General features: G+C 42.9%; 1 protein-coding gene across 1 annotated transcript in view; it reads right to left on the bottom strand.

The window, feature by feature from the left end:
• The window catches only part of LOC147886900 (protein HLB1-like), a 63,238-nt gene extending 47,656 nt beyond the window's left edge, over positions 1-15,582 (bottom strand). Inside the window, exons 1-7 of the mRNA XM_087394349.1 lie at positions 15,164-15,582; positions 10,088-10,213; positions 9,606-9,675; positions 9,228-9,341; positions 7,754-7,837; positions 1,240-1,290; positions 748-777 (exon numbers count right to left, since the gene is read on the bottom strand). Coding sequence (XP_087250475.1) covers positions 748-777; positions 1,240-1,290; positions 7,754-7,837; positions 9,228-9,341; positions 9,606-9,675; positions 10,088-10,213; positions 15,164-15,522 — 834 coding nt within the window. The 5' untranslated portion in view covers positions 15,523-15,582. The remainder of the gene's footprint in view (positions 1-747; positions 778-1,239; positions 1,291-7,753; positions 7,838-9,227; positions 9,342-9,605; positions 9,676-10,087; positions 10,214-15,163) is intronic.
• Between the last annotated feature and the right edge of the window lie 1,488 nt (positions 15,583-17,070).

Below are 17,070 nucleotides of genomic sequence, written 5' to 3'. Positions count from 1 at the left end.
GGGGGAAAAGGGGAGGGGGGGGAATACAGCATCATGTTTGCATAGGTCGTGTCTCGTTTACATGGAAAATCTGAAAAAATGGAAGTGCTCAACATTATCTATACTGGATATTGCATTCATCACTTTAGAAATGCTCATCTCTATTGAAAAAACAATTATCTATTGACCGTAAAGTTGCAACTCTTACAAATGCACTTTGGTCCATCTACAAAATTCTCAGCCCCGTACATCCCGTACAATGTACTTAGCCATTTTTCAGAGGAGAAAAAAAAAAAGGAATCATATACTCCATTGTAGAAATAAATCGCCCATGATATATAACAACATTAGAGTCAGTGAATGACTTCTAAGCGGTCATGAGACGTTTGTCTCATATAAGATTGAAAACCATAAACTCACTCATACTATGGCAAAACATGCATCATGGTGGCTGCCATATAGCATAGGGTACATGATTAAATCTTAAAATGACAATCCTTGGAAAGATATCAAACACACCGAAAGAGGAATTCAATTCGTATTTGATATCAAAAGAAAACCATGCCTTAAGAAAACGTATGCACTGATTCATTACATGTTCTCAAAACACAAAGTATGAGCCTATGGTGAAATGAACAGCCAAAATCTCATGAAAACATACCAAATAAAAATAAAATTTTAAGACAGGTCACATAGGAAGAGGAGGGGCTGGGGGTGTAGAAAATAACTTTCCTTTTTCTTGTAAAGAGATCAGTATTTAGGAAAAACCTGAAGTGCAAGACCCCAGTTGTTCAAGGCCTGTCAAGAGAAAAAACAAATATAAGACTTGGTGTTCGTAAAGATCAAAGACAGCAATAAAAGGAGATGCTGAATATAAAATACACCTCATGCCTCACCAGATGTATAGAAACCGTAAATTTATGAGCAAAGAAAAAACCTACTCACATGATTGGGACTTACCCTTAGTAAGCCTCACAAGAATTCTTTATTTTCGCAATACATAATACTTTCACATTACTTTTAAAGAAAAGAAAGCTAGCCCACTACGCACACATATAAAGCACATACACAAGGCTTTTCCAACCCAATGCTAACCCATGAAATGAATTATGCCCATAATAAGATAAGCAGCTCTGGACATACTACAAAAAGATTTCAATCTCATAATAAACTGTGTTACAAGCAAGTTAACATGAGCTTTCAGAACAATAGACAACTTGATTCGTGTTTTGAAATAGTGGGCCATAATTATAAGCATACTTGCGGATTATTCCAATTCAGCTGCACTGCACTCTGATATCGCTTGCATGCCTACAACAAAAAGGAGATAGTCAACAATGATACAGAGTGTCAAACAAGAAGATGAAATTTCAAATAATCATTTACATCTTGTTTATAAAGCCATCATATCCACATAGACAAGGCACTTGTATCATCACATGAAGATAGCACATAGTGTTCAATAAATCAAGTAGTAGAAATGAGCATCTTCTTTGCCTAAGGGAAAAAGTTGATTGTCCTGTTTCCTATGTTTGTGGGTCAAGTCCACTGTTTAGGCCAGGCAGTTTCCACTGTACTTCCCAACAGATAAAAACATCCCCTACAAACACCTTCTTTGCCTGCCTGATTTACTGGTCTCAGATTCTAGCCTCGGCAGTGCCTTACCGTTTTTACACCAGCGAAGTAAGCAATAAACATGCACGTTTGAGTGCATCGTGTTCATTTCCTATGAACCAGGTTTGAGTGAATGTTTATTCTTTTCCAATTCCATCTATAGGCCAAACCCAATGAAAATTCCTCAAATGCACTTTATGTAGATTGTGTTCAACCATTCAGGCACTGATGCAATGCAAATCTGAAGCAAACCAAGTTAGTATAGTCTTCTTACAATTGAGCGCACACAACTACCTATCTCAAACATATGCTCTGGAAAGAAAAAGAATTCCAGTAAGCATTTATAAACCCCGACTCTCTTCCAGAAGGAATCGTGTTTAGGAAGCAAAAAGATTTACATAATTTGTGCTCTAGAAAGGACAATAAATCACAGGAATAGTTGTGCAGCACTAGGCACTTTATTAGTGTACCTCCAAGCATAACCTTGCCAAGCTAATAAATGGGCTATACCTAGAAGAAAATTTCCTGTAGACCTTCTTTAGATGCAAGGCCAACTTTATGGCATGTCTCATGACCAGACGGAAAGAATAAATATTGAAGTGAGCACATTTGTACTTCCTAATTCACACTTGAAAGAACAAAAATTCACAGAACAACCCGTATAGCAACGAGCACCTTATCCCTGACCTCTAAGAAAAATCTCATAGTATTTCTGACCTATTTGTTTGAAGCTGATTGAACTAACCACTCCACTGATTTGAGGACTTCTATGATTAGAGCTTGCATTGAACCTATCAATCTGCAATCCATAGAATAGATCTTGAAATCTAATCTTATCCGCATCTGACGACTTACATTGCCAGAATCACATGGAGCCAAAATTAGAGCAGGACTGGCACTCCTTTCGTAGCATGGGAACACAGATATTAGTAAATCTCTCTCTCTCACGTGGGGTAAGCAGGCCCTCAAACAGGCTTATGACCATTTACCAGGGTTACCACCTAAGGCTACATCTTCTCAAACACCTTTTAAAATAATGTTTGGTGTTGATTTTTAAAATTGACAGTCTAGAAGCCACACATATGGCATTGATGGATGAGAAGATGCATGTACATAAAGACCCCGCTGGAATGAAGAAGCAGGGGGGAAGATACAATAGGAGTGGAGGAAAGAGAAGCACAAGAAAGACGAATGGTAAAAAGAGAAGGCTGACTGGGATCTGGAAAGAACCGGCACCAAGGGAAAAATGCAGGCCATGGAAACTGAGCTGCAACAACTCAAAGCAATGAAGGGGTCACCAAAGGTTTCATGCAAGGCAATGGAGGAACTGAAATCAGAAAATGAACAGCTAAGAAAAGAAATGGCAGCCATGCAGGCTACCATGCTGCAGTGCAGCTCCACACATACAGGACCTGGTCAGCACCTACTATGCTGTCAGTAAAACTCAGCTTCTACACAGATCACTGCTAACGGATCTCAAAGAAGGGGTTCATCAAACCACCGGGTTACACTCAGGTTTCTCTCTCGCATGCACTGAGGATCTCGATTAGTCAGTTCCGGGTACTTCACACAAGCAATGGGTTGAGACAGGGCAGGCATAGGGCATCCCACGTGATAGACAGATCTGCACTTTATGTGATATGCAGGAGACCAAGATAAAGAATCACTATGCATTCAGATGCCCTGTATACTATTAGCTCCATATATGGCACCAATGTCTTTTCAGTAGCGTTTTTGGCCCACTCAAAGAGTTCCTGGCACATCCAGATCAGCCGCACATGGCTATTTTCAAGCAACGGGTTGAGACAGGACAGGCATAGGACATCCCACGTGATAGACAGATCTGCACTTTATGTGATATGCAGGAGACCAAGATAAAGAATCACTATGCATTCAGATGCCCTGTATACTATTAGATCCATATATGGCACCAATGTCTTTTCAGTAGCGTTTTTGGCCCACTCAAAGAGTTCCTGGCACATCCAGACCAGCCGCACATGGCTATTTTCCTTCTTGAGGCCCACAGACACAGAGACCAGCTTATACAAGCACAGAGAAGAGCAGATAAGGGACCAAGTGAATCCAATCAGAGCATGGACACGAACTTTTTCTCCGGTGACCTGATCCAAGGACAAGAGGGGACCAAACGTGGAAGAGAACGATTCGATAAACCAACCCTGGGTGGACACTCACATGAGGACCGCAGACATCCTCTCTTAGACGTGGGAAGACGTACCACTTGGGTGACGATAGCACTTGTCAGACAATGGGCCACATCACGGAGACTACAAAGGAGGAGGGATGGACTTGGACAAGCCAAGAGCCAACAACACTCTAGCACTGACTTTCTTCCTTGACGTCAGCCCTCATCCTATCCCAAGCCGCTGTCAGATGAGCTCCTCTTGTCTCTGCTGAGTCATCCGATGGAGTTGGTCCCACCTCTAGCATACACAGGTGACAGGTCCAGCCACTTGGATGGATGGCTGACCATTTGGTAGGTGGCCAAGTCATTCTCCTTGGTGTTTTTTCCTCCTTTTGGGTTTCTCTCGCAACAATAGTGCGATGTAATTTTTTTCCCTTGTCACAACCATCAGCCTTGGGTAGGGGTGTACGTTTAGTGGCCCCACCCTTAGCTTTCATTGTAGGTTTTTTAGTCTCATAGACCCTTTGGTCCATGCAGCCATGACACAACTCACACAAGGACAGGGAGCTTTGGCACGACTAGAGGGGCAGCGCTTTCAGGCACAAGGATCCGCCAACAAAGGGCTGGCTTTTTGACACCTTAGTGAAGCCATTTGCCATGTATGCAGCATCTTTTGGGGAAGTGATCTTTCAACGACAGACTAGGGAGACTTGAGAGGCTACAAGTGATTTTGGAGTCTAGGAAGATTCAGAGTAAGCCCTCAGTCCCTCATCAGATAGTATAGGCAGAGATCGCCATGACACCACTCCAGATTGATGCCATCTTCCTAACAGTGACATTTCTCCACAAAGTTTGGGCCTTACCCAAATGGAGACTGCACTTGAGTCATCTAGATGGCTAGAAGAGAGCAAGGTTAGCACAGCATGGTATGCACAGGTATCCACATGGTTTGCCAGTCAGGATATTCAAATGGACCGGCTTCCAGAGTTGATCCCACGATGAGATTAACCGCATCATACGGTTAGATATCCTCTAGTCCATACGTCTTGGACTTTTCGGGGGGGGGGGGGGGCACTAGGAGTTCCCCACCAAGATCTAGTTCTATCATGACCACTTCTTGAGAGTATCGGAGGATTGACTCATCATCAGACCCCATTACCTAGAGGACAGAGGAGTTTCACATGCACTGAGGATTGCCATTGGGCAGATGCGGGTCTCTTCCCACCAGTTGAGGATTAAGGCAGGAAGAGCTACACACACACCCAGAGAGCAGCGGATCTATATGCTATGCACACTAGTGGAGGTCAAGACAGAGGAGCACTTCATATGTGGCCACTCTCACAGTTGATCCACTTCCATGACCAGCTCTGCATTGGGCTCTATCTGATGGAGATGCAACGGCACAGAGAAACACTATTGTGACAAATTAGACAGCAGCAGGAGGTGACCATGCCGCAAGAGGCTGAGGTAGACCGAGCACAGCGACATGTCACAGATTTCTATGCATTTGAGTCAGCTTTGGGAATATAGTGGGGTGGAGGAGGAGGAGCTAGCTGACATGAGGGCAGTGTGGATCAGCAAGGAGAGACGGCGCAACGATGGCGAGCCACAGACGCAGAGACCACACACAACACAGAGAGTGACCGACCACGCACGATAGGTCCAGTCTATCTCTGGTCTCCTCAGAGTGACGCCTCGAGTGACGCCTCGGCTTTGGTGGTGACGCCTCAGAGAAGACCACCAAAGCCGAGGCGTCACTCGAGAGCAAAAAGCAACTATGCCCTGAACCACTAATGGATGCGCTGGGCCAGCTTAAATGAATTAACTACGAAAATAATTTACAGACCCTTTATCATTTCCAAGTTAATCCAAAATGTGGCATACTTTTATGCATAGCGTACTAATTTTCAAAAAAGGGCTTCCATGAGTCATGGGCTGTTCTACCCAATCCACAGCATTCTAATAGTTGGCTTAAGGTAACATTGGACACCATAAAGTTAGGTTTTCACCAAAAATCGAATTATTTTAATGAACAGGTTTGTATTAGGCAGATAACCAGCTAGATCTCTAAAACCAATCCACCTTTGATATTACATTAAATTCGTACAACTTAGGAGTTCTGTAGTATCATGAGAAGCTTTATGCATGGTGGTATGAAGGTAAAGTGTAGAACTCATAGTTATCTACTAATAGACATAAATTGGTGATATCTAAAATGTAAGGTTTTCTATGCAGAACAGGGGATGACAGAGAAAATTATGTGTTCAGGTAAGAACATAGAAGTTATTTCTGTCAGGTAAGAACATAGAAGTTCACTATTGGGAGAGAGAGCATGCAAAGGATTTCCGCTAATATCAGGAATCTTGGAAGGCAGGCATATCTCAAACACATATCCATTCACAACATAATCATCAATAGTGGTTTCACATATTAGTGACAAATCAGTCTGCATCTTAGGTTGTAGGTGTTAGAAATGACCCACCAGAGGGTACACATAGCGGAAGACTGATAGTAATGCCCAGGAGCTCACACAGTGTGGTGTGGGGTGTGGAATCACAAACTTCTTAACTTATGTGCATAGATGTGAAAGCCAGTAATAGACAATGCTCAGAGACAAATATAGAAGCAACACTTTATATTTCCGTCCGTCCAGAAACTAGGACATGGTACAATACCAAAAGGTCCTTCTGCTACAAGCCTGGCACTTCTAGATCTCTGAGCCCGCATGCTCCACCTCGAGCATATGTAGACTCTCTGTCTAGATCCCTTCCACCTTGCTGTCCGGAAGCCAGCCTAGGTGGGCAGCCACTCTAGCTCAGTCTGCAGCTTCTCCTAGGTCACCTTATCCTCCTGAATGTAGGCCTAAGGCTCCCCCTTTGCTGCTCCTGTCTGCTGTCCTGAGGGCTGCTCCAAGTGATGATTATGGAGGCCCCTAGGGGCCCCTTTTGTAGGGCAAAGCCCTACTCAAAATAGCCGACCCAAACTGGCCGACTTCAGGGTCTGTTTGGGCCGACCCTGGTCTGTGGGAATACTTGCTGTAGGCAGCCCCTTTTAGGGCCCTCGTTTCCAGGGCCTTTGGCCCACACTCCAAGGGATTTAGCCCTCCTTCCAAGGCAGGGTCCCAGCCTCTTCTCTCTGCCTATATAAGGCTTGGTTGGCTGGCTCCAACCAGCCCAACCAGCTCAACCAGGATGGCTGACCCTGCTGCTGGTACACCCGCCTCTGCTGCGCCCCTTTCTGGCACCCTGTACTGCCCACACATGTGCGCCTTGGCTGCACCACATGTCGCCTCAGTCTGCCCTCCTGTGTGCCTCTGTAAGGGGCCTGTTCCAGCCCGTATGCACAGTCCTTGAGGCACCTCTGCCAGGCTGCTGTGCTGCCCACATGGCAGCCCATGTGCTGCCCATGTGGCAGCCCCCTCTCCACCATGAGTCTTTTGGGCACATGCCCTAGGTCTCCCTCCCCCATGCTCTCCTCATATGGGGGCTTACAGATGGGGAGGTGACCTTTCCAACAATAGGATCTTTACAGATCAACTCTATCCCATGCCATTCAACATTTTCTTAACCAAATTTTATAAGATTGTGTTCTTCTGCAAGTAGGATTGATGACAAAACATAAGATACTGCTATCTAAGTATCACCCTCTTTCCCACCTTCGCATGTGTCACATAACCTTGCAAAAAATATGTTCTTTACAATAATATCTTATTTACTAAAAAGGGAGCACATTTGAACTTAAGTTGATTAGGCTGAACAAAGCGCAATAACATCATCTCTACTTTCTGATTACAAAATAATATTAAACCATGGAACTAAACATTCCTTGTAGATGATGAAGATGACACCAGTTTTCTTCAACTTGACTTAAGATATACAATATATTGGTCTTACTGTCATTAGAAACATGAGTAGAAAGAAAGAAAAGCATTGCAAATAATACACTGATCCATCATAAGATGCATGGAAAACAGCCAAGTAAACAATTGGCAGTCATTCACAGAGTCAAAAGTGTCACCTGTTTCCACAACTCCTCGGCCTCTTTGGTTCTACCCCTGTTCTTTGCCCTGTCAGAAATGGCAATTGCCCAGTTGTAAAAGGCCTGTTGTAATGCAGCCAACAGTACAACAAAAGTAAATAACAAAAATTAACACAGAATTTGCTCAAAAAGGTGCTAATCACAAAGACACCATGCACAGTGTACGAAAAACAGGCTTGCATATCTGCTTGGCTTGGAAATCTGGAAGTAGGATAAAGAATTAAAAATGTATGAATGTACAATGCACAAATAAGTCAAATCATATGGAACAAAAATGTAATTTCAGAAAAGGAAAAAGCATTGCACCCCCCCCCCCTTTCCTTCTTCCACCCTGCTGCCCGATCCCCACACTACCTCCCAACTTCTTGGCAGCCTGGCTGTCATAGCTCATGCTCAGCGCAGTGGCCTGGCATACATCTGCTCTTACACATTGTGGGCAGCCTCATCTTCCTCCCCCTACCTTGCCTTGGCCTTCCCCCACCCCAAGAGCTAAGCTACCCCCCCCCCCCTTTTTCCCGGTTGTATCTTCACCTCTTCTTCTTGCAGATGGTCCTGCTACTTTTTCTGCATCTCACAGCATTCCCTGCTCCCAGTCACCTCTCTCTCCTGCCCTTACCAAACCCTATTTTCTGCTTTTCCAATTCTCCTTCCTCCTTCACTTACCTCATTTTCCATTCCCATCTCTTTTTAGCTAGCCCACACCTGCCAGGCCTGCATCTAGAAGTGAGACCCGGCTTTTCCAGCCGTCTCTTAAATCCTGTTACCTACTCACAGCTACTAGTAGCTATACACTAGCCTACTCTAGATCCTGTACTGTGATATATCATCTATCATTAATGACCATCCGACTCCTTTATGCAAGTCCACCATCACCTCCTCAACAATGGCCGCTCCTCCACATAGGCTACTTCAATCCTTTTGATTTCTGAGGAGGTGCTTGTTGCTAGAAGCAAGGATCCATCCCAGAAATCGGATTGTGGAGAGTTCTTTTGTGGAATAATGCCCATAAACCCTATTTCTTCTCAATAGTACAGCACTGTAGTCTCTAGTCTTGTGAAAGGAACCTCATTGCAAGCACCTGAACTTAGTAGTAAATATCAACCTAGAGATGTGATCATTTTTCGCAGTAGCAGACCTTTTGTTCTTATGTCGCAAATAATGGCACAAATGACATATGTGGGACAAAATTAATGCCTGTTAATGTCAGATAACCAAATTCCACTAATAGACATATGTGGGTGACAAAATGAATGTCTGTTAATGTCTGTTAATGTCAGATAACCAAATTCCACTAACAGACAGACTCAGACAAGCTCGTTAGCCCTTGGCAAGTGCCAGGGGACATAACAGTTTTCTTCAATCGTCCAACATATATGCACTACACCTTCGAAATGTTTTCAAATAAAACTACTTTCGTGTTGGAAATATACTCAAATGCAAAGGGAGCCAATACCTCATGGAGCGTGGGGCAAAGTTTGGTCGCTTCTTCATACTTTTTACAAGCTTCCTCTAGGAGTTGATCTTTTAAAGGATTGCTTGAATCTGAGCCCATATTGTCAGCACTTTCCTGAACAAGAGGGATCATTTTTGTATAGTTAATTCAAATATAGGAGCACTTTACTAAGGAAACAGCCCCATAATGACTCCTAATGTTTGTGATAGTTCTTGTTCACCGAACCCATGAAGTGTCATAGTGATGGTGATCTTACATAACCCATGTGATGCTTATGGTGTCCATTAGTTAGAGGCAGCTCATAAGATTCTTTATCCAACTATGTGAAGCATTGGACACTGATACCTCTGTATTTTGTAAGCTAAAATATTTGATTACCTGCAATACCAGAGCCCAATTATACAGAGCATCATAGTCTTCAGCGTTTCTTTCAACAGCACTTGCGTATCTGTACAAAAAGAAGCAAACAAAACATTCTTATGTGATTGCTTCTTAGAGGAGCAATGAGCACAGCGATATCAAGGAAAACATGAACTGTGCTGTGCCAAACCCCATCTAACTCCTATCAAAAGTTCAAGGCATAGAATCATATCATTGTATAACTCTTAATTCATAGCATGGAAACTATGATAATACTCTGTTATATAGCAAAGAAGGAGTAACGATTTTTATAGGAAAATAACTATAAATAGCACAAAATCAAAGCCACCATCTCCTAGAAAAAGTGCATAACAGTCAACTCGTCTTCAGGTGCAACTATAGAAATAGAAATTGGAAAGTCAAACTCCCACGTTCATACTGGCATACCTTGGCACCCATAGTGCCATGAAGAAGTACACATAAGAATAAGCCATCCTGACCTTTTTGCAGCAAATGAGAGAATTCGTTGCCGAGAATGTCCTTCCTCATCCCCAACAGCTACATTATATAGCACTGAGTCACTTATATTTGTTGAATTTGTCATATGATGCTTTGATCCTTCATTTCTATAGTGCACAAAATCAATAATTAGGATGCTTTTCTATGTTAATACACAAGAACGTAAGATGAGCACGAATAATGCTAACATTTATTGAAATTTAAGTCCAAATCAACCTCATTGTACTCACTTTTTACTGTTGAGGAATGGTCCCCCACTTGCACCAGAGAGGACTTTTGGGCAGGAGGGCAGGCTGATTGCAGCTCCTATTACTGAAGTCTAGAAGGTAAGGTACGCTTATTAGCTATGGACTAGATGTGTTCGAAGTTCATTGCTTGGTGTAGCAGGACTACGGACAGGTTGTGTTCCGAACTCATTGTTCAAGGATCTTGGGCGTGATGTGTTCTATAGTGTTGGAAAGGTCACCTCCCCATCTGTAAGCCCCCATATGAGGAGAGCATGGGGGGGGTGAACCTAGGGTTTGAGTGTCTGTCACATGGGCATCTGATTGGATGCCATGTGGGCAAGAATCAAAGAGATGGTGGGTACCTTGAGCTAGGATGGATCTGCAGTAGCAAAAGGCGAAGCAGTAGCCAGCACAAGGAACCCGTACGGCGCAGGACATGTGGCTGGGAAGAGGGCCTGGCAGAGGCACAGACATGGCAGGGAGTGCAGGCCCAGATCTGCAGCAGGAAATGTGACTGTCAGAGGGCAGGTGGCAGGCCTTTTATAGGCTGCATATTTGCCTTGAATGGAGGGCCAAAGGCCCTGGAAGTTTGGGCCATAAAAGACCTGGGTTGTGTGCCTTATAGGGCTGGACCAGCCACAGACTGGTCGGCCAGTCTGTACCAGGCTGGTCGGTTTTTATCAGCCCCCCCTAGGGCCTATATAAAGAGGCCATTCAGGCCTCATTTCAACATCACTTGCAGCAGCAATTCCACCAGCAGAAGGAGCAGCAGCAGGGCTACCTTTGGGCCTACAGTCAGGAGGAGAGAGAAGTACCTTGTGCTGCAGACCTAGCTTGCAGGAGGCTGCCCACCTAGGCTGGTTGCCAGACAGCAAGGTGGAGAGGATCATCCTAGACGGAAAGTCTACTCACGCTCGAGGTGGAGCACGCGGACTCTAGTCTAGAGATAGACAGCAGATAGGAGGACTTTGTGGTAAGATCAGAGGACCACACCATTGGTGGGACTCTGGATCTGTCACTCTTGTATTGTGTCCATAGTTGTGGACAGAAATATATTATATGGTGGTTTCTCTATCTAGTTTGGTTCATTGTCTATTGATGAGTCTGCACACCTATTGAATGCACATAAGTAAAGAAGTTTGTGATTCCACACCCACACTGCACACTGTGTGAGCTCCTGGGCATTATTTCCGCTGCGTGTACCCTCTGTTGGGTTATTTTCTAACATATAGCTCAACATTCTTCACTTGGAATTCCATGCACACTAGTATGGGAAATCGAAGCCAAGCAAATCTCTTTACCGTTCATGGTGGCATTGTGTTTCGAGGATCCAAGTTGGCAAGTACTCTCTTCGAGGTGATTCCAATATTCGTGGTGTTGGAGGGTCCATGGTTGCATCTTTATAAGCTTTCTTCTATGTGTATTGTGTTTTCTCTGTGTTTGGGCCTGTTTGAGGCTCTGGGGCTGTTTTCACAGGACTTGGGGCCAACTGGTTGGAGCTAACTAGGCCACCAAGGTTGGTTAACCCTGGTCGAGTCAATTGGCTGACCAAGGTCAAGTCAACCAACCTGATCTGGGTCGATTGACTGACCCCAGGACGACCATTTGGCAGTCTATTTATAGGTCCCTTTCTCCACAATGGAGGTGTCTCATTCTACACACACTTTTTTTTAGTGACAGAATATTTTATTGCTGTGAAATAATTACATTCATATGTACTCCAAAAGTAGAGTAACTACTACTCAACCTAAAATCTCAGTATAAGCCATAAATACATCATAGTCAATCAAATGAGTCTAAAAGCAATCATAAAACGATTGCCGCAGAGATCATTTGAAAAAACAAAAGATGGAAAAGTAGGATCACCAAAGACTCTATGATTTATGTCCATCCATAGAGTCCAAAGTACCCAGTAGCGCACCCAAACAAAAATAAATCAAAACCCTGTCTAGCTAGATGAAAACCAAATAACAAGAAGAACCTGCCAAAAGTAACAGTAGGAAATCTCGCTCGAAGCCCCTGACGAATGAGAGCGAGGAAATCACAAGTATGTGGACAGTGCCAGAAAATGTGAGGCACGGATTCAGAAGAATGTAGACATCGGTGACAAATAGCTAAGGCAATATGTCTATCCGCAAGTAACTGCCCAGATGGATAAATGCCAAGTAGGACTCACCAGAGAAAAACCTGTTGCCAAAGAGGAACTTTATAATGCCAAAGGAGACGCAACCGCTTTCTCCACCACTTTGATGGGCGATCCATATGCCAAACAAAACTGGCTCTGTCAGAAACCCAAGACAGAGGTAACAACACTTTATACAGAGAAGGCACTGTGATATGTGACAGCTTCAAAGGACGGGCTGACGAAGAGGAAGAATGGAGAGTCCAATCCTCAAGCCTATCCTAAAGTTCCAAACGAGGTACCGGCAAGAAAGGTTGATGCATTTCTGAAATTTTGTGCCATAAAGGATGATAATGAGCTCCCAAACCATACTTGCTAGCAGCCATAAAAAAAGATAAAAGAGTGCCATCATCCTGAAGTACATCCGCCACAGAAGCAATACCTTTGAAAGATATAAAATAAGAACGCCTTTGAAAGATATAAAATAAGAATGCCTTTGAAAGATATAAAATAAGAACGCATGGGTTCTTGTATAGCCAAAGGAGGATGGAATACTTTGGACCAATAAATATTCTCAGCCCTCAAGGAATTTCCCATATACTCTGTGTGTGTGTGTGTGTGTGTAGAATGAGAATTGGCAAGAATTCTCATTCTACACACACACACACACACAGAGTTTGTGCACAATTTCTATGCTGTAAACTAGAGCTCCTTGCCTCATTTCTGAGTCACACTCTCTCTCTCTCTCTCTCTCTCTCTCTCTCTCTTTTTGCTTCCTCGCATGTGCAACGTTTGACGCTAGAAACACAGGAGGATGGCACTCAAGAGGTGTGCCTAGCCGCAATAGCAGGCATCATGAGGATATTCAGCCAAAGTATGTATTCTCATTATTTTTTATGAATTCAGTGAGATGCTTTGGAGTGTGTAGTTGGCCTAGAGTTCTCAATAAGGAGAAAGGAGGTTAAAGACATATACCTTTGTAAGACTAGAATAAGTCCAATCATACAAATTTAGATTTTTTGTTGTTCTAAAGATCAAAAATCTATACATAAAATAAAAGAGAAAATAAAAGAGAATATGAAAGAGAAGAAAAAAGAGGTAAACAAAAACTTTTAAGAAAAACAAAAGGAAGACATACTTAGCAAGCAAAGCAACACTTATGTCGTCATCAGTGCCCAAGCATAAGCAGCTATACTGGGTTTCTAAAGACCCGCAGAGTCTCTTGGGCAAACCTAGTGCTTACTAAAATACGTCAAAAAAACAAAAGAGAAAGAAAACAAGAAATAAAGAAGAAAGGAAGCAAGTGACTAAGCAAAAATAAACAAGCAAGGAGGTTAAAAACCCCTAAATAGCCAGAGGAGGCAGCTTCATACCAGAAGCATACGATGCCTCCTCCTTGATGAAGAGTTGGCAACGCCAAAGAGATCCAATTGCAGAATGTTGAAGATTCAGGTCGCAAACTATGTCAAAGACTTCCTGTTAGAGATGAGAAAGTCACAAGAGCAAAGTATGGATGGTATCTTGGAAGACTCGGGATCTGAACCTGTGGATTGCTTACAAGGAGCAGTAATCCGGAGATGGGCAGAGTTTTTAAACGGTTGTATTCGTGAAGAGATCAGTGAGATCGGCAGAGTTTTTGGACGGTTGTATTCATGAAAAGATCAATCAAATGGTTGGAGGGTGACGTCGTGGATCAATTATGCCAACAAAGAGCAAATGCTAGAGTTTGATCTACGGGCGGGGATTTGGACCAAACTAGAGGACACCTTCAGCATGTTTCTAAGTGCTCTTTCTAGGGAGCAAATGGAGCGCTTCTTCGAAGAGTGGGCTGCAGCTCAAATGGCTCATTGAGAGGGAGTGTCATGTAAGTCCCCCAAATGAGGAGAGCATGTGGGCAGCACACAAACTGCAACATGTGAAACCCCCCAACCATGTCAAGTCAATTCTGACCTCTGCATGGTGGTGTTGCCCGTTGAGAAACAATCATATACTATTGAAACACACAGATGATTTGTTGTAAACACCCACACTTGGGGATAGATTAGGTTGTTTCGTGCCTCCCTCGAAAAATGCCGCTCCATGCGCAATACTCTTCTCTCTCTCCTACTCCCGATGGACCCTAGCGAAAAAGCTCTGATAGCATACTTGGAGGAGTTGTACAGTCAATATTATGATATAAAGGATGGGGAGGTAGATGTACCACAGCTCCCTGGGAAACATTTGTGTCCAAACGCACATGCCGAGGGCGAGGATCATTCTGACCAAGACAAGACCAATCGGGAGATCCTAGAGGATTCTATTGAGGAGATGCTGAGCTTGGTCCAAGAGGAAGGCCACACGCCAAAGGAATCTCCTTGGGCTAAGGAGGAAAAGGAAAAAGAGGTGAAGGATAAGAAGAAGAAGAGAGATGACAAAGGAGAGTGGATCGATCAAGAATGCCCATTTCCAAAAGAATCAATTTTTAACACAGCTAAAGGTTTATGGAAAGCAGTTCTTGTTAAGAACGTAGTCCAACTAGAAACCATACGCTAAGATGATAAGTTCGTGCAAGCCTATAATAATCACTCGTTTTTTTGGTGGGTTCGACGGTATAAATTCCCAATATTGCAGTTCGGAAACAGAGGAGGGAGATACTTGGAAAGGAAGTACGAAATTTTGCATGTTCTCTTAAGTGAAGATTTGGACCAATCGTAGCAAAGTCCGCTTACAGTTGAGATGACTCGAAAGCTTCTCTTCCAGAAACCCCAGCCCCTAGTTTAAATTGTTGACCATTGCCTTGTGTAGCTCTTTCCGTGGACAAAAGAATGTCTTGACGAGATGCGCTTTGAGCTGGACTCTGGAGTTCTTCGTTGGTTCCGTTCTCCTGGCGTTCCTCGCCATTAAGATCCGCCTGGTGTGAACCGTTAATAAAAAGCTCCTGAGCCGGCATTTCCGTTTCTCCACCATTGAGCGGTAGATCTTGGTGAATGGCGAGGTTCAGGAATAGCGACGAGGGACTAGTGGGCAGATTTTGAGCTGGGGCAAACGAATCCGCTGATGCATTTGCGGAGTGGCCGTTCTGAGACATGGTGGTTGGATCTGCGACTGGATCTGCGACAAGGTGGTCGACCAGGCTTCACTCTCCATTGTTAAGCGTTAGATGCCCTTTTCATTTTATAGATCGTGCTTAAACCGTTTCTAATTTTCTTCTTTGGGACGCTATAATGCAGCATTGAAACTCTCAAATTTTAAGGTAGCCTAGAATTTCATTTTGAAGGGTAATTTAGAACGTGGCCCATATCCCACCACCGCCGCAAGCCCAATCCCGGTCGAAATGCTCGACTCTCCCCTCAGCGCGAGGCGGGTAATTGCTCACATGGCACAACACGACGATGACATGGCACACAGGATCCCCACATGGCACAGCATGACTAGGGTTTTAGACTTACTCCCAATAGATTCCCATTCTAAAAGAAGCCAAGTCTGACTACTGAGATTAAATCTCAGCCGCCGAGCCCACACCTTTACATCATCCTTCTAGTTATTTAGATGATTTTTGAATGGCACTATAAGAAGTTTTTTCTAATGTGGCACTTCTTTTTGAAGGTTCATCTTGCTTGTTATTTCAAGTTCATTCTATGTAATAGAGTCTCTTTCGTACGCCCGTTCGCTTATACATATTATCTTGCTTATTTTTCGCTTACGTAGAAAACTGATCTCTGCTTGACATGCTGTGAACTCGATTTAATAAAGCTTTGATAGGTAGTCATTTGCAAATAATACTGCTCTTTCATATCAAAATAGATCGGCTACTCCCATTTATTTTATAGTGTAGAAATGGTGCTTTTAAGCACTTCTGAAAATATTGAATGACTTAGTAAGGTGGATGTGTTTCATGAAGTTAACAGTATATAATCCTTTTTTAGATCGTAAAGAATGCATATCAAATGGGCTTAAAATATGAACTGTGAAGATTTTAGAATTATAGTGTTAAAGATGTTATCACATTCGTTATTTTTAATGAGATTCGTTTTTTGTAATGATTTTATAGCTAGTGGACAGTGTAAACTGGTATAACTGGCATATTATTGTAAAATCACAATAGATAGTACTGGCATAACTGGCATGTTATTGTAAAAAGACAGTAGACAATTTGTATTGGCAATACTGGCATCTCTTTTTGTGTAAAAGTCAGTTGATAGATAAATCTGGCAATACTACCAGTGTCGAAAATTGTATAACAGATCTATATTCTCATTTTAAGTTTACATTTCATATTTCTAAAGCTACTTCATGCATATGTGTTACGAAATATTCGTTGATGTCAATGTACTTAGCAAAGAATGAAACATGTAATTTTATTTGTAAGACAAAACTTAATATTAAGTGGTTAGTTAAACGGATTCACAGAATTTATAATTTGATTGAAATAGTTTCTGAAATTGTATACTATTTTCCTAGCAACACCTTTGTTGAACAACACTGGTGCAAGTCACAATAGCACTTATGCACTTTATAGCTTACTTTCTGGAGCAATAGAAGGTTAGACTATTTGAAGGTTGCAGAGCATTTTAAAATGTTTGGGGAATGTAAGTTTCTATTACGAAATGTTGGGGTTAAGCGGAATACACAACCT

This window comes from Dipteris shenzhenensis, chromosome 23 (assembly GCF_047967505.1).
Source record: "Dipteris shenzhenensis isolate YYH24624 ecotype China chromosome 23, Dip_SZ_1.0, whole genome shotgun sequence".
Classification (NCBI taxonomy): Eukaryota; Viridiplantae; Streptophyta; class Polypodiopsida; order Gleicheniales; family Dipteridaceae; genus Dipteris; species Dipteris shenzhenensis.
The sequence above is the reverse complement of the archived record's forward strand: the minus strand, read 5'-3'. Positions and strand labels throughout refer to the sequence as shown.